Source organism: Fringilla coelebs (assembly GCF_963513975.1).
Source record: "Fringilla coelebs genome assembly, chromosome: 13".
NCBI lineage: Eukaryota > Metazoa > Chordata > Aves > Passeriformes > Fringillidae > Fringilla > Fringilla coelebs.
In genome coordinates, this window is record NC_140039.1 from 11572014 (window position 1) to 11597057 (window position 25044).

General features: G+C 41.0%; 1 protein-coding gene across 2 annotated transcripts in view; it reads left to right on the top strand.

The window, feature by feature from the left end:
* Window positions 1–25044, top strand: part of CHCHD6 (coiled-coil-helix-coiled-coil-helix domain containing 6) — a 109743-nt gene that overhangs the window by 17543 nt on the left and 67156 nt on the right. Inside the window, exons 5-6 of one of the 2 annotated variants that reach the window (XM_084214808.1) lie at window positions 13936–13956; window positions 19322–19405. In XM_084214808.1, the coding sequence (XP_084070934.1) occupies window positions 13936–13956; window positions 19322–19405 (105 nt within the window). The remainder of the gene's footprint in view (window positions 1–13935; window positions 13957–19321; window positions 19406–25044) is intronic. The other variant, XM_084214809.1, reaches the window with a different exon arrangement.

The following is a 25044-nucleotide window of genomic DNA, read 5'->3' on the forward strand; positions in this document are numbered from 1 at the left end:
TATCTTTAATATGCATCATCCTGAAACTCCTAATTGGCCCTGCTGTTGGCAGGGCATTCAGACCCAGCAGAATCTCCACTGTTCAGCATCTTTTAGGAAGGAATGTAGCCAGAGAAGCACAAAAGATGAAATGGCTGCCTTATAAATTCTGACTGACCTTGAGAGTCCTTGTTCTAACAAGCAGGAGAATGCTGTTGAAGCCATCTAGATGAGCCCAGTGATGGGAGTTGTGTGTAGGTGGGCAGTTGGTGAGGCAAGAGGAGAGGATGGGGAAAGGCCTCATGGGTTTGGTGGGAGGAGGTGGTTTCATGTACCTACTTATCCTGTTGTTTCTGTTGTTGGTTGGAGTCTTGTCTCTACTGACACTGATTAATTTTTCTTTTCCTCATGGGTGCTTGTGGGGTTGGACTGTGGTTTAAACTAACCCATTTTGTCAGAGCTGGTTTATTTTCTTAGGAAATTATACCAGTCAGTTTTTCCTCCCTACCTGATCCCTGTGTGGGTGTTCATCAGATAGATCAGAACCTGACTGACTGAGAAGGTTGAAATTTTCCTTAGCTTCTCCTCTGCTCTCCTCTTACCTGGGTGGAGGTGGAAGCCTGCCAGGCTGTGCTGGGGTTGTGTGGTTTCTGTGAATCATGGAAGACTGTCATTCTTGCTCTCCTGGGCTGTCAGTTGGGCACCTTTTGCAGACCCTAAATTCACTTTAAAACAAAGCATTTGGCTTAGTTTATTTAATTCCATTAAGTAATTTCACTGCTAATGCATAATTATCTACAGCAGTGACACTCGTCTATGCTTTAATTATCACAAAGCTGCACAACTCCCCCTCCCCCCTGGCTGGAAGTTGGCTCTTGTGCAGGGTGGTTTTGCAGAGATAAGTGTGTAATACATGGCAGTGCTTTGGGTCTCACAATACTCAGACAGTTGCTGATTGCTAAATGTAGGCAATAGAAGAGGCAAGGATTTTGGTCTCAGTCTTCTGTTAGTGGTTTTTATCTGTGTGGAGTGAGAGACGTTGGGAAGGAAAAAGCTTATCAAAACTTCATAATACTGGCTCGAAGATAAAGATGTGAGCAAGTGCTGATTGGAGACATTAAGTTTGCAGGAGTTGGGGAAATTTGGAAGCGTATTTGTTTTTCTTTTGAAGATGTGCAAGAAATGAAGCATAAGTGATCCTGGGCAGCAGCCCACAAACCCTGTTTGTGTTTAAAGAAGGTTCTTTGTATTTATATTTTTTTTTTCTCCCCCTCCCTCCTTTGTTACTGACTCTTTTAGGTAAACACCCTCTCAGAGTGCAGAAGAGCCCAGTAAAAATTATTGATTCAGCCAGTCATTGTGAGGAAACAGAGATTCAGGATATTTACTCCTGAACTGGGAGAAGATGCATGCTTGAAATACCTGCTGTTTCTTAACACCAGACACTTGTTTGTTGAGAAGTGATTTTGTTAAAGGAGAGGACAAGGTCAGCCTGATCTGAGTTGAAGTTATGTGGGCAATATGATACTTGTGTCATTGAAAGGTAAAGGTCTGCTTGGGAATAAAGTGATCTATGGAAGATTTCTAAACCCTTGCAAAATGAAGGCAGAAAAAGCCAGAGGGGGCTCATAATTGTACTTCTCTAGTTTCACAAAGCTGAGAGGACTGGGTTGGAGACACCTCATTTAACTTGCAATGATGCGCTGAGGTTTGTGGATGAAGAACACCTGGAGCCTGTGTCAAAGAGAGAGCAAATCTTGAGAGGGACCTGATAGAAATGAGGATGGTGTGAGGAAGCACAGCCTGTGTGTTATCTTATAATAGATGGAAATGAGGCCATTTGTTGGTGTTATCTGCTGGCAGAGATGTTCTGCCAACTACCTTTGTTTGGAACTCTGGCCAAGACGTGCAGTATGTAATTGTGCTCCAGCTTCTATCCAGACTGAATTCTTAGGATTGAAATTACATTTTTCACATACAAAAGCACTGAATTTTTTTCCTTTGTATTGTTACGATGAAGGCAATTTTTGGTTGCTGACTGTCAGGAATGAGGAAGGGAGGACTATAGAGCTATATGGGTTACAACATGCATTCTCAGTCTCTGCTGCACCTGGCTGGCAGCAGTGGCACCTGTTTGAGCAAGATTCCTTTGGCCTAGAAGTATGTTATGTATTTTCTTTGGCCCAAGGACATAGTGTTAAGTATGTCACTAGAAGACCTTGCAGCTTGCTAAGCTCTAAATCCTACCATCAATCTCATACTTGTTTTCTGTGTTTCTCACAACTATAGTGGTTTATGTACTTCCCAGATAAGAGGACTGGCATAATATGGTGGTCAGTTTGGGTTTCTTCCTCTCAGAAAGACCTGTACTTCCTAAAGAGGTTATATTCTCACCCTACGGTAATTTAGTCTTGGACCTTTATTTCTGGGAACTTGAATGTGACCGACCATTTCCAAATGTCTCTTCTCTAAATGCTGTTGGTTGAAATACCTTTCATATCAGGCAATGGGTGCTCACATAGAAAGAATTTAAAGTGACAGAACTGATACCCAGAACAGTTGTTGGGTTTTTGTTTTTGTGTACAACTTGCCTGAAAACCTTCCCACAGGATCACAGAAGTAAACATTGACTTAGTGGCTTTTCTGACTCATCTGATAAAATCCACTTGCCAGGTTTGATGTTTCCATCATCTGCCTGTGTTATGTGATACTCTGGATCTGTGCTCTCACCTTTGTAATTCACTTTCCAAGTAAGACTGGGATTGAGATGTCACTTTTAAAAAATATGCATTTAGTTTATGCAAAGATACAGAGGAGAACAGGGAAGAGAGCTTCATGATGTAGGTGTTGGAGTTCCATTGCCTCACTCTTGGCTGGCATGAGTGAGATACAATGTGGAAAAGCTTTCTTTATCTGCATGGCAAGGGAGATGGGTTGGTCATTGTAAGGGGACTGCTGCAGAAAAGGGTGGGAGACTTATCCCAGTAGGGCAGGCATGGGAGAAAAAATTAGTTACAAACCCCACAAGCCTGGGATTGGGGTAACAGGGAGAAGGGCACTTCCTGGCTTTGTGCACATGTGAGGCTTTTGCCTCCTGTGAGTTTGTTGGCAGGTGTGGAGAGAAAAGATCCCAGCCTGGCAAGTCAGCCACCAGCGTGGCTGATGATTAATTGCCCTTTTTAAATTGCAATTATGTCAGTCACAGAACCCGTGAATATTAATTCTGGATGTGCTGCTTGAAAAAGTGAGTACTGATGAGATGGGTCCATTTTACTGATGTCTCAAAAGAGGGATATGTGCTGCAGCCACTGGTTATTACTGAAAAGAAAGGCTGCTGTGACTCTTAGCTTTGCTTTGTGTCTGTCTTGCATCTTCTTTTCCAGTGTTTCTGTTCCCTTCTTCAGAATCCTCTCAGTGCTTACACTGGATTTTCCACACTGACAGTAGAAGGTGGCAGGCTGACACCCAGAGTGAGTTAATCTGCAAGCAATATGAGTTACCTGGGTTTGGTGGATGGCTTTCCACCGTTCCTGCTGCTTCCTGAATCCCTTAGAGACTTCAGAATGAAATAGGGATTGCTTTTTTGCTGCTCCAGCTCTTTCCCTTCGTCTCAAATGAGTGTAACCATTCATTCCATTATACTTGGATTTTTTGAGATAATTTTCTGATTGTGCCCTGTTGGAAGGATATTAACAGGCAAGCATCAGTACACCATGGCTGTTTTCCTTTTGGTAATCTGCTTGAATGCATGGGTGATGAAAATCGTGGTTTCTTCTGTGGTTTGGGTGTCTCTTATCACTCCTGATCCTGTCTAGTATTTTCTGCATGAATCAGGACAAATTGTTGCACCTTGCTTGTGCCTTAGTTTTCTTGAAATAGTAGTTATCTCAAAAAATCTTGTCATGTGTTGATTTTCACTGAGATCTTTGAAGGTGAATAGCGTGGTATGTCTTTAGTAAATAAAAATAAAGCCCCTCAGAACCCTCTGGTGGTTTTTTATCATTTTTGTTTTTTAAAGATTCCATTTAAAGCTCTTCCAAGCTTTCAATTATTAGTGACTTTAAATACCTAGTTATCTCTTTGCTTGCTTGTGGGGCTGGTACATGCTGAGTTATCAAAATAACAAATAATTTGTAAGAAACAGATGGTGGAAGTTGCACAAGTTATCTTCCCTGTTTGTTCTTCTTTTAGTTCTACATTTTGTGTGGTTTTTGTAAGATGATTGTTTCCTGAAAGTTTTTCAGAGTGGAGGTATTAAAGATTTGAAAGTGTTGGGCATATGAATGTCAACTAATTGCTTTAGTTGGTGACAGTAGTTACTGTCGTACTGAATTAAAGGCACTATGTGATAACCCCTTCAAATGCAAGGGATGTGACTTGCAGGCAGCAGAAGGGTTCTTGTAGTTGTGTCAGACTACCAGTGAAAGGGTAGAGGAGAATTAGGTGCAGCAAAGAACAGAAAAAAATATTTTCAGTTTTTGCTTGCTGTGGTCCTTCCCTGGAAAGCCTCTAGCAGGCAGAAAGTATATTTTGGTAAAGACTTTTTTACCAGCTTGGGTCAGCACCAAGAGCTGGCCTAGGACAGCAGGTTCGGTGTATCCTTCTGGCTTTTCTGTTTTCCCCATTTTTCAGTTTTTATAATTGAATGGTAAATAACTTTTTTTTCTCTGACCCTTTTATTTTGGAAGGCTCCAAGCAGTCTTGTATGGCTACTGTTGCCCTTTGAGGTGAAAATGAAAAATTTTGTTTTATGGAACACAGATGCCTGTTAGCGCTTCAACAACCAAGTTTGCTTTTTGTCACTAGTTCTTGTGGGTGTTTTTTTATCCTCCTTCTCCTTGCTGTTTCCCTGGTACACTTTGTCTTTACACTGGTGCAGTAACTGCTTTGTCCAGTGCTTAGCTGATGGCATGTGAGCATGGTTGTCACAGGAAGAAGTGGTCATTTTCATGACTGCTCTGAAGAGTTATCAGAAGTGCCAGCACCTCTGGCTTCCCAAACTGCCATTTATTGGAATGGAGACTGCACTTAGAAACCTGTTGGCAAAATGCAGAGCTTTCAGTAGTGTCTGGCTGATACTGAAGTTTCCATTGCATTGTAGCACTAGAGAAATCAAAAGCTTCAGCCTCCATTTCTGTTTGGGTAGTGTCTGTTTTCCCCAAAAAGGCTTTGAAAGCTTTGTTTTGTTATCAGAAACTGAGCTTTAGTTTCATGTTGCTTGTCCTTAGGATAATATTCCCTAGCTAAATGGGAACTCTGAACATGGATATTAATTAATTGAGGGACTTTTGAAATATATATTTTTTGTTCTTAAATTGTTTCATTAGGATTTTTTTCTGTAGGGCTATAGCAGCACACATGGCAAACCCTCCCTACAAGACACTGCCAAGACACTCCCTGTTTTAGGTGGCACCCGACAGACAAGTCCATAGCCTGCTGCTCAATGCTGTGAGGTGTGTGCACTCCTTCTGTTGACACAAGGTGCAAATATCAACTCTTCATCAAGAAATGCCAAGGAAAAGTCATGTTTAAAGACTATGCAGTATTAGAGGTGATTTCTGTCTTTAACAACATGTCTAATTATCCCTCACAGGGGAATGGTATGATACTCCAGTGATTTATATTGAAAAAGAGTTTAAAGTATTGGGTCAGCAACTAGAGATTTGTATTCAGAAAGCTGAGGTGTTTTGGAACAGAATATGCTGATTTTCGCTGTCGTGTCAGTACTTTTGATTTTTGGGGACTGAGAATGGAAACTAAAACCTGCAATGGCTCTTTGTCTTGTGAGAAAGGAAGATTTGACTGTAACTCATAACGTCTCTTGAGAGAACAAGGAGTATTGTGGAAAGCTTGGAAAGAGAAGGGAGTCTGCTTTTGTGTCTTGGTACCTTATTTGGTATGTGCATGTTTCTTCCCCAACACCATGTTAGTAGATCTTGTCCTTTTTACTTGGCAATTCCAATGCTTGTGAGCTCAAGGCAGGCTTTTCTTCCTTGGGGGCTGTGGTCTGAGGAGGATCCTGCATTTACAGCTTGAGCTCTGTGACCAGCGTGAGGAGGAAGGTGGGGATGGAGGAAGGTCACTTCATCTGCTGCCTGTCTCATTTCTGTCAATGTAAAGAGCTTTACAGAGACAAGTAATATTTTGCAATTGAGTTTCTCTTTTAAAGACATTGATGCTAATGTTGATTTAATAAGGTTCTCTCATTCTCTCTCCTTGCTTAATTTGAAATGTCTAATTTTGTGCTTCACAGTTCTGAACACAGAATTAGTGAGGGAAGAGGAGCCGGAGGCAGGAGGAGCAGAGTGCCACACCAGAAGTTGCCAGGGGAGATTGATTCAATAGAGTGAAAAGGTGCAAAAGGTTACATGTCCACAGTTCAGAGCAACGTGATGGTGGTACTAATGAGAAGAAGAGCTTGATCCTTTAAAATGTTTTAAGATCTCTGTGGGTGTATAACAAACATGAAATGGAAAATGGAGCATTAGAGTGTTGGTTTCTTTGAGTGGATTTTTCTTTTGATTTTATATGTATGTAATATATAATATATGACAGGCAGGAAGGATAATATTCTGAGATAAATAGACATTTTAAGGTTTTTATTTTAAAGGTTGTTTTGTTAAGAGTGGCATTTATTTTCAGAAATGTTGAGAGGTTATGAGAGATTGTGAATTTGATCTGGCTAATTTATTTTGGCTGAACTTGAATGTGTGTTTTTCCTGCTAGAATTTTATGCTTGTGGAAGAAGCTATTGACATGGACATTTAATTCCTTTGTCCTGGGGATGAATGTAAACTCCCCAAAACCACACTGCCAAAAGATTATCTAAAATATTGTATAAATGATAGTGGTAGTGAAAGCTTTTCCTTTGCCTCCTGCTTTGTTAGGGTGCCTTTCCTCTTCCTCATAGGAAACCACTCCTATGCAATGGAGTTAAAGCCTAATTTGCCTCTTGCTTGAGTTGGATGACAGTTCTTCACACAACTGAGCGGACAGTGTAAAAGGAGCACAAGATGTGTTCAGCTTGGTTTTATGATAAGCTGCCAACATGCTTCTTTGAAAACCTCATTAAATTGCAATTAAAATTTTTAAAGAAAAAAAATAGGCCATCTCAGTCAGTACTTGATAGATGAGTTTGTGGTTTTCAGTGCTGGCCAGGGGCATGAGTTGCTTCTTGCAGTTGGAGCTCAGTGAAAGCTTTGGTAAAGTCTGACCACAGAATCACCAAAAAAACAGCTGCCAGCACTGGAAACTGTGAGTGATGATCCTTTGCCTGGGTTTCTTTTATGCCCTTGGGCAGAGAGAAGTATTTGCTTCCTGATTAAAGCTATGTATAAGACCCCCACCCCCTTTCTTCTCACATTGTTTCTGGTAATAAAACCTGCTTTTACCAATTGTTTCTGCTGAATTTGTTGGCTAACACTGGATTCTGCAGAGTTATCTCAAACATTTGGCTTGGGAAATGCACTTGACCATGCAGGCCTGCATAAGGAATAAAGCTTTAGGCCCAACTGTTAGTATAGATTCTAAAAGAAGTCTGGACCAGCCTTCGAGGGTTTCTTTTCTGCTGACTTTCAGTGCCCATAGTGACTAGACTCCAGGAATATTTATCAGATCACTTGCCTGTCTGGTTATTTCCAGTCTATTGCACTGGCCAACTTATTTGATCAATAAATCAATCAATCAACAGGTTCTTAAAATTACTTTCATTGACTTTGGAGGTGTAACATACAAAAAGAGTCTACAGAAAATAAATGATTGTATGTGTCCCAACTATAATTACAGAGCAAACAGAGTGGAGATATGTTTGTAACTAGTATGTAGTACAATAAATATAGCAATCTGTCTTTAGGGTTCTGTGATACTATGTTGTATTGACTCTTTAAATTTGCAAACTCATAGAGCATGAATCTTGGCTCTCTCAGGTCATCTGACTGCTATAATTAGAGCGTACCCTATTTTAAAGCTAAATTTCAAGCTCCTTGCTTTTGATTAAAAGGTCCAGAAAGAAATACTTCTCTGGTTCCTTACTTAGCATGTGACATAATTTTTGAGCTTCAGGAGCTTTGCTGACAGCAAAATCTTTTCCTAAGAAAAATTTCTCAGACTGCTTAACTCTTCCTGCTGCACCTGGTCTATACCACCTTCTTCTTGACAATAGCAACACCTGGTTCATGATCCTTGTTGATAGACTTCCAGGCATTGCTCCTTCAAAGAAAGAGAAAATGCCCTCCTCCTGAATTTTCCAAGCCCCCTGCCTTAAGCAAGAGTGTGTTGCATTTCCCAGTAAGTGGTCATTGAATCAGTTTTGAATTCTTGTAGTTTTTAGATACATTAAGCACTTACACGAGGGGAAAACTGCTCTTTGCAAATTGTCCTATCAAATGGAAATCAAAATTTTGCTGGCAGTGACATAGGTTTGTGAGTTGATCTTGATACAATCATGCCCAGGAGATTATAATGTAAAAATAAAGAATGCAGTTTTACAATAGCCTGAAATCCTTGTTGTTGCTGAATCTACACTCTTCTTTTTGCAGATGATTTCCTTATGATGTACTTGGACTTCATTAAAAGATGCAACCTTGCAGCGTTTTCTCTTATCACAGCCTTGAGAGGAGCCAGTGTGTGTGTATTAGAGAGCCAGTGTATTCTCTTCCTAAAACACACTGTGGGTTGCAAGTGCTCTGGAAGCAAGGATCAGAGTCTCTAGTGGACATTTTGTCTGTAGCTCAAAACCACAACTTAATTGGCAGCCTTTTCATAATGCTGACTGTGGCTTTGGATGTGGGGGAATGCTGCAGGTGAAGATGGAGGTACCTTTGCAAAATTGATTGTAGGGAAATTTAGTGCTGACTGCCTGTGTCTTAAGTGATTGGAGAAATAAGGGAGGTTGAGATCAAGTTCCTCACTTCTGTGCTTTTAATTTCCTGGGTAGTCTCTGATTATTCTTTCCATGTGTTTTTACTTCATAGGTAACACCTTACTACAAGTGTGATTATATATGTGGACTACCCCAGACCGTTTATTTTGAATTCCCAATGCTTTATATGGTCCTTCCAGCAAGGCATTGGAATCCACATGCTTTATACTAAATGTTAAGTACTGTATGTCTTTCCCACATGCACCTTGGCAAGTTGGTAGCTTGGAATCTGCCCCCAGAATGATACTGACCCTTGTAAGGCTGTGTAAAGTATGCTTTGTGTATGTCTGGGATGAAGGAGCAGGGAAAAGAGGAAAATGTACAAGGCTGTCAAGGAGGTGAAAACAAGCTGTGTTGTGTGAAAGTGCACCTGATTCTCCACCTGCTGAAGAAGTCATAGACAGAGGATGCATGACCATGGCTGAAAGCTTTCAAGAATTTTCTTAACCAAGTATGTAGTTACAACAGTCTCTCTGTATTAAAAAGCAGCCCTAAAGTCAACTGCATTTCTTTTAAACTGTATGTTATTTGCAATAATAACTTCTAAATTTCAAAAAAGAGTTTCTAATCTGGTGGCAGGAAATTTGTATTCATTTTACTATGCTGGCCTGTATCTATTGGCTGTGCCTACGAATATCTGTTTTGTTCAGGTGCAGGTAAATATTGTGTGTAGTGTCTGAGAGCAAATGTGGTAAGGGAATTCCATCTGAACACACAAGGTTCATAAATTTTACTGCGTGGAGGCACATGGGTTGATTATGAATGCCATCTTGATTTTTTCAAAACAGTGGTGGTGTGTGAAGGTACTATGTTTGACTCCAAAGCTAATCTACTTGGTATTTAGGAATCTGGCAGGAGAGAGCTCTGTCCCCCTATGCAGGCACAGCAGTGAGATTGGGATGTAGGCATGCATAACTGTTATTTTCCCCCGTCTGTCCTATCCTTAGAAAGCCATATGCCACCCTTAGGCTAGTGTAATGGGAGTCTGCATTAATGATTATGAGCTAGAAATAATCCAAGAAGAGTTGAGTGGCCTTTGTTTCTAGCTTTGTGAGAAATACCTCATTGACTCAGTCTGAAATATATGCTGGGATCAGAAGTCATAATTAATATAAAGTTTCATGATGCCCTTTCTTGAAGTTCTGGTTGCTGGTTAGTTTTTCTTGCCCTAAATTGGTCAGGGGCTTGGAGATTCTTAAGTCTAATAGGCAGAGTAGGAATTTGAGCAGGAAGGTAAAAAATTTAGAGCAAGTTGTTGACTCACCTACTATCAGAAATAAGCATCTTGAGCATACATCTCTAGAGAACCTATGCTCTGCAAGATTTCTAAAACCATTGAATGCCTTGTCTGTTGGCAGCATGCAAAATGAAAACTGTATGTGTGCATGTATAGAAGTGGTGGTGGGAAAAGGAGAATGTGGAAACGGGCTGCAGTATTAAAGCAAGCAATGAAAGCAGATGGTTTTCTTTGGAATTTATAAAATAGGTTTCTCTTAATTTTGTTTTAAATGAAAACCATGAAACGTCATTGCAAACCTATTTGTAGCTGTGCCATAAGTATTAGGATGCAGTTGTCCTCGAATCATAAAAGGGCCAAGCTTTTTTTGGCTGCTTCCCATCTTCATGTTTATAGAATTGTGTATGGTCTATATGCATTAGAGTTGAGCAATTTCATCACAGCTTTCCCTCAAAATTGATTGCTGTTCAGTGACTCTTCCTTCTCCCTCTCCATTGTCAGTTGGTTACATCTCAGATTCTCATTACATTTAATATTGATACTGCTTCAGTTTTTCACTAAACTGGAAGAGTTAAAGAGTCTGGAGTGGATACTGAATGTCTAAATATATTCTTTAAATACTTGAATTCCTATCATTCTGGACCATGATAAATTTAGAGCTGGATTACTGCTTTAGGAAGAAGTGACTGTTTGCTCATTCAGTGATGAAGTCTGGTCATCAAGATGTTGGAATATGTGCTGCAGAGTTCTTCAGATACTGACATGAATGTAAAAGTTGTTGCCAACAGCTGCCTTGGGTTTTGGGCACCTGCTGCCTCTCATTTCTCGCATCTCCCACTCTATCTTCCGCTCCCAAAGCTGGCAGTGCCCCTAAAAATACTTTGTGATGAGTTCTTAAGTAGGAGATCTCTACCAAGCTGGTAGTCTGGTTTCCTGAGTCATTGGTCACACTGCAGTGCAATCTGTTCTGTGACAAAGTTCTGGACTGTGGCAAGGAAATGGACTTCAGGGGAAGCTGGTTCCAGTCAGGTAACAAAGGCATTGTCCTTCCAAAGGCTGCTGCCCTGTGCTGATCCTTCCTCCCTCCCTGCCAATCACAGAGCTGTTTTGATTGCTCACTGCCATTTTTACATTTCCCCAGTGTGTGACAGACTTGAGTGGTGTGCATGGTGTGTAAGGGTGATGTAGTGTAGTGAGTCTGGGAAAAGTTGCTGGGAATTGCCCTTAGGAGTGAAACACAATTTTGGCTGTTGATGCCATTGGAAGTTGGACTGTTGAGATGGAGGTGGGAAGGCATCCCCTGCCCGACTGATCAATGCTCACATGTGGAATTTGCAGAAGCACAGATGTATTACTCGTGTAGTCCCCATATCCAGCCAGAGTCTTCTTTAAGTGTCTGTATGAATCCCTAGGACAGAGGCTGCTGCTTTGGCCTGAGATCCTGTTTGAGTAACCTTTTGTTTCTGATACAGTTAAGAGGAATATCTTGACTGGGTTTTGACCTCAAACAGTTAAGTCCAGTATTTATTCTGGTTCCTGTGGTTGCTGTCCAGCGGGTTACCTGGAAGAGAAAAAAAACCTTTTCAACCGAAGAGTTCAGGAGTATTGACCAAGGATGTTGAAAGATCGCTTGTATCCCAGGGCTGGAATTATAAAACTTGTAAGCTGCCGTCTGGGAGCTGGAAATGAAGCTCACTTAGGGAGCAAGGAAACCAGATATTGCTCATTTCTTAAATGGATTGCTTAAATTTCAGAAAGATTAATGGATAGACTATGTGTATTGTTACCAAGACTGGTAAATGCAGGTCTGCAAAGACATCTTGACACAGGCTTAGAAGTTAGCAAAACTTAAACCAGTAGCCCTCTTGAGTTTTCCTTTTTATATTATGTTATTAGTGTATTTTATTTAGTCAGGGTTTGTTTTTTTCCAATGCAGCAGTATGTACTTCTGCACATTCTAATTTTCCTGTTTCCATTCAGTGGAGTGTATCTATTTCTATCTTGGAGTAATAATTTTTCTCTCTCGTGAAGGTTGACAGAATTATAGTATTGGCAGTACTGCAGAAGAGATGCTTTGTGATTAGTAACAGTGTTGTATTCTCTAAAACCCTGATTCTGCTGCTGTGCATTGTATCTTATGGGGCACATATTGGTGATAGGGCTGTTCCTTCTCCTTGCTCTCATTTCTCAGTCCTGTCCAGTGCCACTGAGTTAGTACCTTTTGTTTATTTTGTCATGTGAGTGAGTGTCCACCAGCAATGTGTCAGTTCATGGCTCAGGCACCCAGGGATGACAGATGTACATCCAGTAAAGAATTAGTGGCGTGCATGACCTACCTGCTGAAATAATAGCAGGCATCATGAAGAGTGCTGTGTTCCTCCTGTCCATCTGCTGAGGATGGACAGACCTGTAATTGCTAAAATGTAAAAATGAAATTAAACTCATCTGTCCTGACTGTAAAAATCATCAGGAAGAAAAATGTTATTCAAACCAGGCTTTTGTCAAGATTGGTCAGTGATTACCAGTAAACACCTGTTGTGTATTGGTTTGTTTGGCCAAGGACTTGATGCTGCTATATCAAACCTATCTGCAGAGAGGGGGAATTGGCTTCTCTCAGTTGAAATGTAGATGTTCAATTCCAACCCTCTAAGCTGGTGCAAAGGATAAGGATGGACAGCACACATATCTGATAACACATCATCCCTCAGTTACATGAAGTAGTCTCTGTGTGCCATTAAAATGATGGCAGATCCCATAAAAACATTACCCTCCACCGTCTGCTCCCTCTGGCAGTGAACTATGACCAAGAGGAAAGTTCCTTGTGCCCTGTCAACTCCCCTCAAATAAATAATCATAATGAAAAAAGGCCAGCCATTCTGAAGTTCCTGCTTAACCAGTGTGCTGCTGATTGAAGGTAGCCCTGAGAAGCAGGGAAGGCTTGCAGCCCTTGACAGCAAATGAGAGCTGTGCCTGCCTCGTAAATGCCTTGGCTTCAAAAGGAGGTGGTTATGGGCATGAAATGTTTATCATCTTGTACTTGCTTTGCTGCTGCTGGCTTAGTGTGTAAGTAAAAAGTAGTAACAAGTAAAGAGGCAATACTGCAGCCTGTTTTATCTGCTTATCTGCACACCTAAATAGGCTTGTGGGCAAAAGAAAAGGAGCAGGTGGAGGCAGCTTGGCTTTGATGGAGGTTTGGACTCTGCCTGCACTCCAGAGGTTTTCAGTTGCCTATGAAGGGGAATCTGGTTGGGAATCTGATCAGTCGACTGGCTTTCTGTTAGGAATCACTCTGAAGTTGTCCATGGCAAAAGATGACTTGCTATGTAGGTCAGCTTGTGCATTCAGAAATGTCCTTTAAAAGATTACTTGTTCTTGGCACGTAATTGGAAGCAGCGCAGTTGTTGACCACCTCCTTTTGAGTCTGCCCAGCACTGGCGCATTCACTGGTGCATGTTGTGTATCAGCATCTCTAACACCTTGCATGGCTCCCTGGCACTGGCTGTGTCCCAGCTTCCTTTGCTTAGCTCCCACCCTAAATGGGGGTCCTGCAGCAGGCTGTGGGGACTCTGCTCTGGTTCTGGTTTAGGGGGTGCATGTGCTTTTGTTTTGCTTTAACAGCACAGTTCCCAACAGGGGACAGCACTGCATTGCTTAAGATGCTTGTCATTTTAAAGGAACTTTTCTAAACTTGTCATCTTAAAAGCTATAGTGCACAGCAGCAGGCAACCTCCAAAAATCACTGATTTCTATTTTTCTTCTCTTTCCCTTCCTTTCTATCTTGTGCTGTCTTTATTCCAAGCCTGTGGATTTGGATGCCTGGGTAAGTTCTCTTTTTTGTCTGGATCTTGCTTATTCCAAGTGTCATGTTGTTACTGTGCATGTACAGATTGTTATTGCTGAGCACAGATGCAGGATTTTATTTTCTGTCATTACATTTTAAAAGGTGTTCAGCTAGAAAATTGCATATTATTTCCTCCATAAAGATTTTCACTGGTTCCTTTTGTGTAGCTTACAGCTGCTGAAACCAAACTTGATCTGGTGATGTGTATTGTTGGCTAAGAGAGTAGCAGAAACAGGAGGAAATGAAGGTTATACCGTACCAGTATTGCTTTATAAGGCCATGAGTTGGATCTGGTTTCTAAAATAGACCCTGGTCACCTGCCTTCAATAGAATGAAAGGTAGCACAAAAGGCCAGTGATTTTGTAGGGCCCATGTCTGGAATAGTGATTGCAGACAGCTCTGTGGTAATGGTGATGTTTCTGCTGATGCCAGTGGAGGTTGAGTCAAGGCTCCCCCATGGCTACTTGCTTGGTACAAGCCTCCCTGGAAAGTTCTGCTATTCAGTCTTGGGCCTGAAGTACACAAATTGCCTCTTACTATTTCAGTGTTGCCCTTTCAGCTCTGCCATTCCCTTTAGACTTGGCCAGGAACATGCCAGCTAGCTAATTTTGGAGTTAGCTCTGTTCTTTAGTGAATTTCTGTCAATTCCTTCTTCTCATCTTGGAGTCCTTAATAGCATTTGTTTTTCTCCCTTGCCACCTGGACTGCTACCAGGACTGGAAGAGACTTGGGAAAGCATGAGGTATTAGAATTTGCAGTTGTGAAGTGAGGCAAGCTGAGGTGCCCAGCCAAAACATCTCTGCTGTGCTGCTGCAGAGATGTAACTGTACCTTTGGGGGAAGCTGAGAGCTCCTCTCAGCAAAGACAGGATGATGTAGAAACTAGGCATTTGATAGACTGGAGATCCTTTGCTTTATCCTTGTAGCTTATTTCCCTGTGTTGCTTCTGACTGATTATCTAGGCATCATCTTGCTAGTTTGTCTGTGAGTGGTGGAAGTGCTTTGCCAAGAAGATAAATATTTTTGCAGTAATCTTGCCAAGTGCTGTGACTTGCTTTTAGGAAGTATTCATAGGCTGAGGTTTGGACCTTTCCTTCTAGCTTGAGTTGCCCTTTGTAGAGAGAGAGTTTTTGGGTTTTCTGTCCTCCAGGAGAGCCTTCCCAAATCCCAGAACCCAAACAGTATTGAGGAGAGAGACAGCCTGGTGCTAGCTGTCAGCTGTGGGCTGTGCTAACACTGCACTTTATTCCCGGGTGCCACATTCCTTACTATCATCTGACCCTGCCAATAAGCCTTTTTTTTTTTTTTTCCCAAACAGATTTCCACCCTAGTTTTCATTTTTAACAAGGTGATGAAGTGGGACTGTGATTAAAAATAATAAAAATGCGGTAATACTCTGGGATACTTTGGGATGCAACAAAGCCAAAGCTAATCTGGGAATGGTTATAGCTAGAGTGAAGCCCAGCTCTAGATCAGTTGCACAGTCTGATGTGTGGCATGCTGGTGTCAGCTCAGGACATGGCTAAGAGTGTCTGGTTTTGTTCATAGAGAATGAACCAATAATATTTCATTACCTCAATTAGGAGCTTGTAAAATATTTCTTTTGGCCTGTCTGTCAGCTAGCAGGCCAGTGCTTGAATTCTTTAGTTGAGCCAGTATATAATGTATAGCTTTAGAAATGTGCTTGCACTGTTTGTTTCTAAATGGGTTACTTGATAAAGGGAGAGAAGGAGGCAGAGAATCACATAACTCTGCCCTGGCTCTTTGTCACTGTTCAAGGCAGCACTGAGATAATCTGAAAAACCTTGGGCTGCAGAAAAAATGGGAAGATAAAGCAGAGGAAAAATTTGAAAGAGTACCCAACCAGTCCATGGGTCCCTGCCCATGGAAGCTGTAGCAGCATGTTCGTAGTATGCCTTTGCTGTCCTTTTGTAAGAATATAATCCTTGTAAATTCTGACACCATCACAGGGGATTCTTGAGCATTTCTTGAGTACATCTTATACCTAGTTTTTGGACAGAGGGCAATGGCCAATTGCATACATGTTCTTTTATAAATACATCCCCTTTTCTAAGTTTTGGGTGCATTCCTGTGTTTTGAAGCTATGTCCTTTCTTCCCTGTCTCTGTTTTCTTTCTGTGTTCATACATCTTGGACATCACACTGTCTGTGTTCTACACATCCTAGATGTCATCTCTGGGCTTTGGTCACCTCTTACACAATATGTTCAAGTTCCAGTGTAGTTGTGCAGCTTGGAAGTGAAATGCAGCTTTCTGATATCTGATTTTCAAATCAGTGTGTTATCATGCATGTTTTCCCTTCTCCTTCCTTTTAGTTCTAAAGGCCTTTTTTCAAAAAGTCTATTGATGCTTTGTTTGGCACTTGCAATCTCAATCCCCTGTGAAATTGGTGAAATTGTAATCATAGCAGCCAGTTCTGTCTGGGACATCACAGGCTTCTAACTTCAGGTGGGGAATAAGCAGCAGGACGAGAGGAACTCTTAATAAATATCCTATATTCATTCCAAATGTCCCTAGTTGCCTAACCCAGTTTGGAACAGTGAATATTTCAGATGACACATGCTCTACTATACTGTTTGTACTTCAAACATCATCATAAAGTGTACTAAAGTTTTTAGTAATAGCAGCTGGGGATAGAGGGAAGCAGAAAGCAACTTTGAAGCAGATCTGTCACAAATAGAGTGTTTCTCTGCATACTTCAATGCACTGAAACAGCAGCAGATCTTGAAAACAAGCAAGGCATTGAAAATATGTTTGTGTTGCAAGTACAAGGTTTCTTTGTAACCCCTAGTTCATCATGCATTATGGGTGATAAGTGGGACAATGGGGGATAATATGGGAGAAATTACTTTGAGGGAAGAATGGGGAGTACTCTGAGGTTACAGTCTGCAGTTAGGAGACCCAGGTTTGGTTCTTTGACCTCAGTTTTGCAAGACCCTGGGGAAGTGACCGACAGAATGCCTGTGTGCTGCAGGGTGCGTGGCTGTTGGAGGCATTATTCACTGCCAGCTCCAGTGAGGTCAGCTTGGCAGTCCAGGGTTGTCATTGTGCAGAGCAGCACACCTCTGACATGTCTGCACCTCTGCACCCTACTTGAGAGATCAGGTGTTTGGTTTGTGTTCCCTTCCAGAGGGGTTGTAAGGATAAATGTGCTGGATTTCTTGGTGCATGATGTCAGGCAAAGTCACAGGTTGGAAAGTTGAGTGAGTGTGTGGGTTTGGGATCCATGCATTGCCAGAAACAGAATAAAGCCTCTTGAGCACTGGTATTGTTAGATTTATTGATTTTGTACTTCCAGAATATCCACTATCCCAGGAGACTAGCACAAATACATAATTATTTAGATTAAACAGAAACTTTCTTGAGTTTATAAGAATTTATTATTTGACTCTTTTGTTTCTTTTTTTTCTTCCATCATACGGTGCAGCTTCCATCTGAGTCATGTAGAGGGGTCAGTACTGTCTCACTCTTCTTTCTCTTCCTTACTTATTTTCCTCTTAAGGAAATACAAGTCACTTGTGGAATAATCTGATTTTATGGGTGTTATGCAGAAGACCTGCAGGAGAATTGGGATCTTCTGGTCATCCACCAGACCAACCCACCTTCTTACATCTGTTTCATTTTATTTGAAATTGCTTAGTTCTTTTCTGTGTAGAAGATTGATTCAGAGGAACAGCTATGGTTCTCTTACCAGGAAATGGTTATAGTTCTGGCACTTTCCAACTACCCATCATTGCCCCTATTGTTGTTGTGATATCTCTTCTGTCAGGCTGCATGTGTGGGGCAGCTCATTCTCATCCCTCTCCCCATCCTGTTCCAGCTTGTTTGCAGGTGGGAAGTGGTATAGCGGCTATAGGTTAAAGCACAGCCAGAGATTTTGCTTTTAATCAAGTGCCTTTGAGACAGAGATTTAGTTATGAGTCTCTACTGCTTGTGCCTTATCCTGGTCCTGTTTTCTGGGATAGCAAACATGGACACCAAAATATTTCTTTTTCTTTAAAAACAAACAAAGAAACCCACATCACCACCACACCCCTACAATCTTCCTATTTCATATAATCCTTTTCTTGCTTGCTTATCAACCACCCTCACTGCCTAGATTAAAATCTCTTCTAAGCCCTATTATACCACTGTATTTCCATCAGCAGGGGAGCTGAAAGAAGGACATGCACAGCAACTTGCTTTCAGATGTAATTTTTCTCGTTAGCAATGGCTTTTGGCCGTAAAATGACAGGTCTGAGCCCACGGGGATATTTCTGTCCCAGCTGCTTAATCATGTTGGACCAGCATTTTCTGTGGTTGTGCCATCATTAGAAGTTAAGAGAATGTTGCTGGGATGCTATGGCCTGGCAGGGTTTGTGTCCATGTTAAGCAGGCTAATCATTCTGGTTTTGAAAGGTCTTCTGCCTGCTGTTAACTTCCGTGGCCCCAGAGATTTTGAGGTGGAATGGGGGATGTAGAACAACTCCCATTTTTTCTTGCTGTTGTTGCTTGTTATTTTTAAACTTGAAAAGTTTGATTCAGTTCCATCAATGTCGTGTTTTCTTAATGCTAGTTGAGTTTAGGGGTGGGAATATAATTAAGTGATGCTGGCTGTAAGGAGCTAGAAGGCTACAGCTGTTGCTGTGCCCACACAGACTTTTTAATTGAGCACTGTTTAGCTGATGAATACCAGATTTACTGTTTTGATAGTGCCATGCTTATAATTTGTAAGATAGAAGAGAAATTCTTTGACAGCCGTCTTCCCTCTTGCAGCACCAGCCAGAGGAACTCCAAGGGTACTGATGGGGAATGCATAGAGAGCATGTGGAGAGAGTACTTAATTATCTGGATAGTCCTATGTATGTCTGTTGTAGGGAAGTATTTAATCCTTAGAAGCTTTTGGGCACTCCAAGGGGCAAGGGTTTATAAAGAGAAGGATTTGAGGGGATTTGGTTGGTTTTTTTAAGGTAAGGGGAAGAACATTTGAGTAATGACTGTCATGATTCATGGAAAAACAGGCATGGATAAGATGGAGTTCTGAAAAAGAGAATGGGAAAGTGTCACCTTTCTATGATTATATGTTTTCATTTAATAAGAAGTGTAAAACCAAGGGTTTGAGTTTGAGTAGGATGCTAATAAGAGCATTTCAAACCCTGGGGGATAACCCAAAATAAACTGCAATTCTTAAGGTATGTAGTTCCACTGAGGGGGATCCCATGCATGAGTCCTGAGCAGAGATATTTTTTTTAGTCCCTTCTAGTCTGCATCTCAAGTGCTTTCCTTGCACTGCATTGTTTATTTTTAATTCCTTTTTCTCCTGCTGCTGTTTTGTTGTCCTTGCCAGGTGGTGGGGCTGCAAGGCTGGGAGGCTGACCTGAAGCGACAAGAGGCCTTCTACCAAGAGCAGCTGGCCCGCATTGAGAGGAAGGTAAGGCTGAGTTGTCTTCATTTCTGGCCCCTGCAGGGGTAAGACACAGATCTGTGTGGATCCAAAAGATACAGAACCAAGATGTGTTGTGCTGCACCCTGGAACTGTCAGCTGACAGTATCTTATCTGCCCCCCAACCCTTATGTAAGTGATGGAAAAGCTGTACAAATCTTTTGAGCAATTTATCTTTGAAAGATAAAGGTTTTTTTAACTGGATGATTTTTAAAAAGGATTTCTGGTAGTTCAAACTCTATTATCTTTTTTACCATGGGATTTAGGTGAAAGCTAAATTGAAAAAAACAAACAAGTGCCCTGGTTTTTATTCCTTTTGTTAAAAATCCTTTCCTTAATAAAAAAAATAATCAACCGCCACAACATAAATTTTGCTATAAATATGAATTAAAGTCGTATTAACAATTTTTCTCTGGGGAGCCAAGCAGTTCAAAGAGTGGTACTGCAGTACACTGCCTGCTTCTTGCTGGATAAGCCTTTGAAATAAACATGATTTAAAGAGACACTGTCAAGCATCTTTTAAGCCTGAAATGACCTTTGAAAATCCATTTAGGGATTTGAATCTCTCCCCTAAACGTGGGATTTGCTTCTCTGTTTAATTGTTTACCATGATGAGTTTTTAAAAATTGATGCCATAAAAATAGGAGCTGCCATGCTGTTCTTTATGAACTAATGTGTTCTTCACTTCCTGGCAAAATGAAATAATGTTATAAGTAGTCTTTATTTTTTAATAAATGTGGAGAATAATCTTCTCCAATTTGAAGCAATTAGACCTCCTGACAGGGAGTTGCATACATTCGACTTGTAGTTGTGTTGTGTGACTAAAAAGAAGTGCAAACAATGAAAAGAGTGGGTTGTAAAGAGACTGAGAAATCAATCAATTTTACTACCAATATGGAGCAGGATGGTGAGTATGGAACATGGGAAAATTGTAGATTATAGGAACGGTAGGGAGCTGTTGGCATATCTATTCCTCTTTTCATTCCCTCCTACTGTATGACTGTCCATGCTGCATTTTTTGAGCCATCAGTGGTAAAACATGCCTGTGAGCAAATTCACACGATACAATTTTGCAACACTTTAATCCGTACAATTCATTAAAAATAAACTATTAAAACTACCGCTCGGTGTTGCATTTGTATTTTAAATTCTATTTCTAGATAATGGGGATTGTTCAGTGAAATTGCAAACAATCTAGCAGCTATCGTTCTAATTATCACAGTTGTCCATATGTTCATACGCAAAGGGAATTTTTGCAATTTCTTGATCCCATGCTGTTTGCCTCTATTATGTTCTTCTCTCCAGATCTGGTTTCGTGAAGCGGAAATTACAGGGGAAACCTGTGAGTCTGTCCTTTATGGACAGTGGAGTGGGGAGAAGTCTGTGTCCAGGCTTCATTGTCCTCTTTTTGAAATCTTTTGTTGTCGTTTGTGTTTTCAAGTCCACATCCCTTCTACAGGGACACCTTTATAAACAACATGATGGATATTTTAGTGTGGGATCTTCTTGGGGGAGGAAGGTGAGCTGCCCATAGTCCTATTCAAGCTGCAGAGCTACAGAGAAACTATCTTCTGGTTGTTATGTGTACAAAAGCAAATAGATAAAAAGAACAGGTTTTCTTTCCTCTCTTGAAACACTGGATAGTTTCTGACCCTTAAAGACTAGCATTTTGCTGGTAATAAAATAGAAGAATGCCTCCAACCGTTAGTCTGGATTGGAGTGGGAGGTGGTGGGGGCTAGAAGGGAAAGGAGAGAAATGTACTTGAAACAGTGTAATAAAGCTTAATTGTATTAGTTTTGAAAAAGGTTTTTGATCTTCTCTGAGGATAATTTTATTCCTATAATGGTTGGAAAGATGGAAAATGCAGCACAGAACAATCTTTTTTATTAGTTGCTTTTATATAATTCTGCTTTTATTTGTTGAATACACGCAGACCTTGACATTTATTTATATATTTTTCCTTCCGCTGTGCTAAAGCTTTCCAACTCAGGCTTAGATATATTTTTATATATCTGTGTATGTGTATGTCAATATTAGAGAAAAGCTCTCAGTAAGGGGATGGTGGGAGAGAGCTCTGAAATAGAATTTTGCTTTCTCTGCTGTTTTAAAAGGGGATGGCCACTTGAAGTGTGGTCACTGGTAGTTCAGAGGTGTTTGGCTGGGAGTGAATGAATGTGGCTCAGTGTGGAGTTAGGAAGCTGAAATTTCTCCTTCTAAGGATCAGGCAATCAGGAATTCCCCTGTCTCCTCCCCTGCTGTGCCCAGGTTGGTTTTGTCCCCACTTCTGCATGATAACAGGATTCAGCAGTAGGAGACTTAAAGATTTGTTTTTGAAGGATGTTTTGAACTATTGATGTTTAAAACTCGGTACCTTCCCAGTAGGATGCTAGGAGTAATTGTGTTACATACTTCTTACAACATAAGAGCAGCTCAGTGAATCAAACACAGAGACTATCCTGTTTCCTCTGACAGTGGTCAGTTGGTAAAGGCTTTGAAGGAAGAAGAAAAAAAACATGACCAAAACAAAGTGACAAAGAAAACTTTTGGAGAGCAGTTTTGAGAAGAGTCTTCCTAAATGTTGTCAGTTGGAGGCAGACACTTGCCCTGCTGCACAAGAGTTTATTTTCATTCAGTATTTTTATTCACTGAAAGTTGATTTAGTGCCATTGTTCTTCTGTGCATCTCAGGTATTTTTCCTGTAGCCCCCTTTAGCTCTGTGCCTCAAACATCATGTGGCTGTGTGTGCCACAGGTTAACTTATATACTCTACAAATTCTCTGTTATCAGTTTCAAATATTTTTTTTTGCATTTAATATCCTTTATGTGAAAGAGATAAAAGAAATCCTCCTCATTATTCATTATCTGCACACTTCTTTTCCCTCTTTTACCTTCCCATTAAACTGTGCAGTCCTTACCTTTTCAGCCTCTGCTTGTGTGAATGATTTTTTCCAGGTTTCTCATTCTACTTGTTTGTCTTTTGGCTCTTTCCCCCTAGCAGCTCTGTCTTTGAGATGTATTGACCAGAATTGAACTCAGTAGTTCCCCTGAATGCAGCAGATTGTGTGAATACATTATCCTTTTATTTGGTAATCTTTGAAAGAGTACTGTAATCTACTGGACAGAGCACAGAATTGGAAGGAAAAACCTGCTCATTTTCTAATAGCCGTTTCTCTTTTGGGAGTTTGAAACAATTATTTAGTCCATCTATCTCAGTTATTCCATCTATATGATGGAATAGCTTATAATGGGAGGGCAAAGTGTTGTGAAACAGTAAAGCTATAAAAATGCTAAAAAGGCTTTGCCTTTAGTTTTGCATGAGGTGAACTATAGGTGTACCTTATTTCAAACAGATCTTGAGAAACTCACATTCTCCAGACAGTCTTATTAAAATTTTCACGGGAAAAGGCATGTATGAAAAAATAATTGCAGTATTTCAGCTCTTGGGATTTTCCCTGCATCTTCTACTAAAGCACTGGAAGAAATGAGACAATGAGTGCAGCAGTTCTGTGTCACAGTGAGGATCCATCTAGTTCAGTGTGCTGGTCCTGACTGAATGTCCAGGGATAGCTGTAAGAACTGAGCTGATGGGAAAAGAGGCTGTGGAGTCTCCTTCACTGGAGACAGTCAAGGAGCATCTGGACACAGTCCTGTGCCATGTGCTCTGGGATAACCCTGCTTGAACAGAGAGGTGTGGGACCAGGGGCCCCACTGTGCTCCCTTCCAACCTGACCCAACCTGTGATCAAAGCAAGGCTATGGGGTATTTGCCCCAAATGCTTTGACCGTCCTGGCTAGTCATTTTTGGAATTCCCCTCACATGTTTAATCCTCAGAGGGTTGTGAACCAGGACTGTGTGCACAGTGCTCCGGATGCGGGGGGACCGTGAGCGTGTGTGGCAGCTGTGTCAGAATCACTGTTTGGTTCTCTGTTTCTTTGTAGTGCCTGACACTTGATTTGCACTTCTGACTTGTGTTGAGCAAATGCCACACACTGCTGCTACTGGCAGCATTCCTCTGCTTTGAGTGCAGACTTGAATATATACAGTGGGTGTACTGGGATTAAGGCAATGCTGGGATTAGTTTCTGAGAATATTCTTCCCACTGCACCCTTCCTTGTCAGTTTGTCAGGGGCTGTGTGTGTGGGAAGGGGTGGTGGGCTTTGTTCTGCCTGCACTGTGGTACATGCTTCTTAGAGATTATTTTAATCAAATTTTATTGAACTAATTCCTTGCAGAGGATCATTACACTGGTAAAACCCTTCATCTTCCTCCCTTTAACTATGATAGTTTGTAGTTGTGTGTTCCTGTCTCTTGGGTCACATGTATGTTTTTGTTTTGGAGTGCCTGAAATATTTTGGTAATCAGGAAAATGAGAGGGGAAAGCTCCTTTGAATTGTCTGTTTCTTGTATGACTGTGTGTGATTGCAGGGCTGGAGCTGGTGATACAGACATTCCATTCCACACCTGTGTTTCCAGTGTGACTATTTCATCTCCAATAAGTAATCCAGTAATGAGACCTGGCTATTTTGTTATAAGTGGTTAAACTTCTAACTCTGACTTGTTTCAGTAATTTTACACCTCATCCATGTAATTTGAATTATTTCATAGAATGTGTGTCTCCTCTCAACTGTTTTGAATGAGGTTTTGTACTGTAGTGTTCCTCTGGGTAGAAAGAATGAGAGTTAGACTAATGATCTGCAGGGAGAACCTTAGACACACTCAACTTGGGAAGCTCAAGATGATGTTTTTTCATGCATTTGTTTGTTACTGAGAAGCAAGGAGGGAGATGGAGGAAGCTTGTTGTAAATAAGTAACACATATACTGCTCAGAACTGGGATTTTTATTAGGGATTCTGCGTATGCTTTGTCCTGCTTTCTCCAAGTAGTAGAAAGGTCCTTTAAAAAATATAGTAAGAAAGAAGTGCAGTCTCTCCTGGAACCCTTCAGATGCCAGGAGATTTCACTTAGCATATTAGTTGTATACTTTCTCCCAAGTAAATACTTGTTTTACTCCTTTTGCTGTTTGGCCTCTTGCTGAGTTTAACCTGACAAAAGCTAAGGGCAGTGCTACTACAACAAAAACACAGGCAGTGCTTTGGAGTGGTGTAAAACAGCAGAGAAAGGCTGAAGGTAATCTTGGAAGATAAAGTGAAACTCCTTGCTGTAGATGATGCCTCCTCTTTGTTTGGATTTTCCTAAGCTCCAGCTCCCACGTTATCTCTTGTTAGGCGGCTGTGGACTGCTGGGAGCAGTGAGTGCATTAATATGCAACGTTTTTCTGCTTATAGTTTTTCAGAGCAGTAAGTAGCACAAGAGGTATTCATAAGCTGTAGAGTATTTGTGCAAGTGGGAAAGGAATGCATTGAATACATACCTTTTTTATTAATAAGGTTGACTGCACCTTTTTCTCTGCTTGACCTCACAAATCTTGTAATTTAGTGTGTTGCATTCATCTTGTTTGGTTTGTTTAAATTAATCTCTTTTTGCCCTTGTACTTCCCATTTAATTCATGTTTGTAACGCATTTAGGATGTGTAAAGAATGGGAGGCAAAGTTATTTTTGTTTGTTATTCCTATTGGTCTTGGTCCTTCTTCTTGGAGCTGTCTCCTACTTTGGTGTGCTGAGGTCA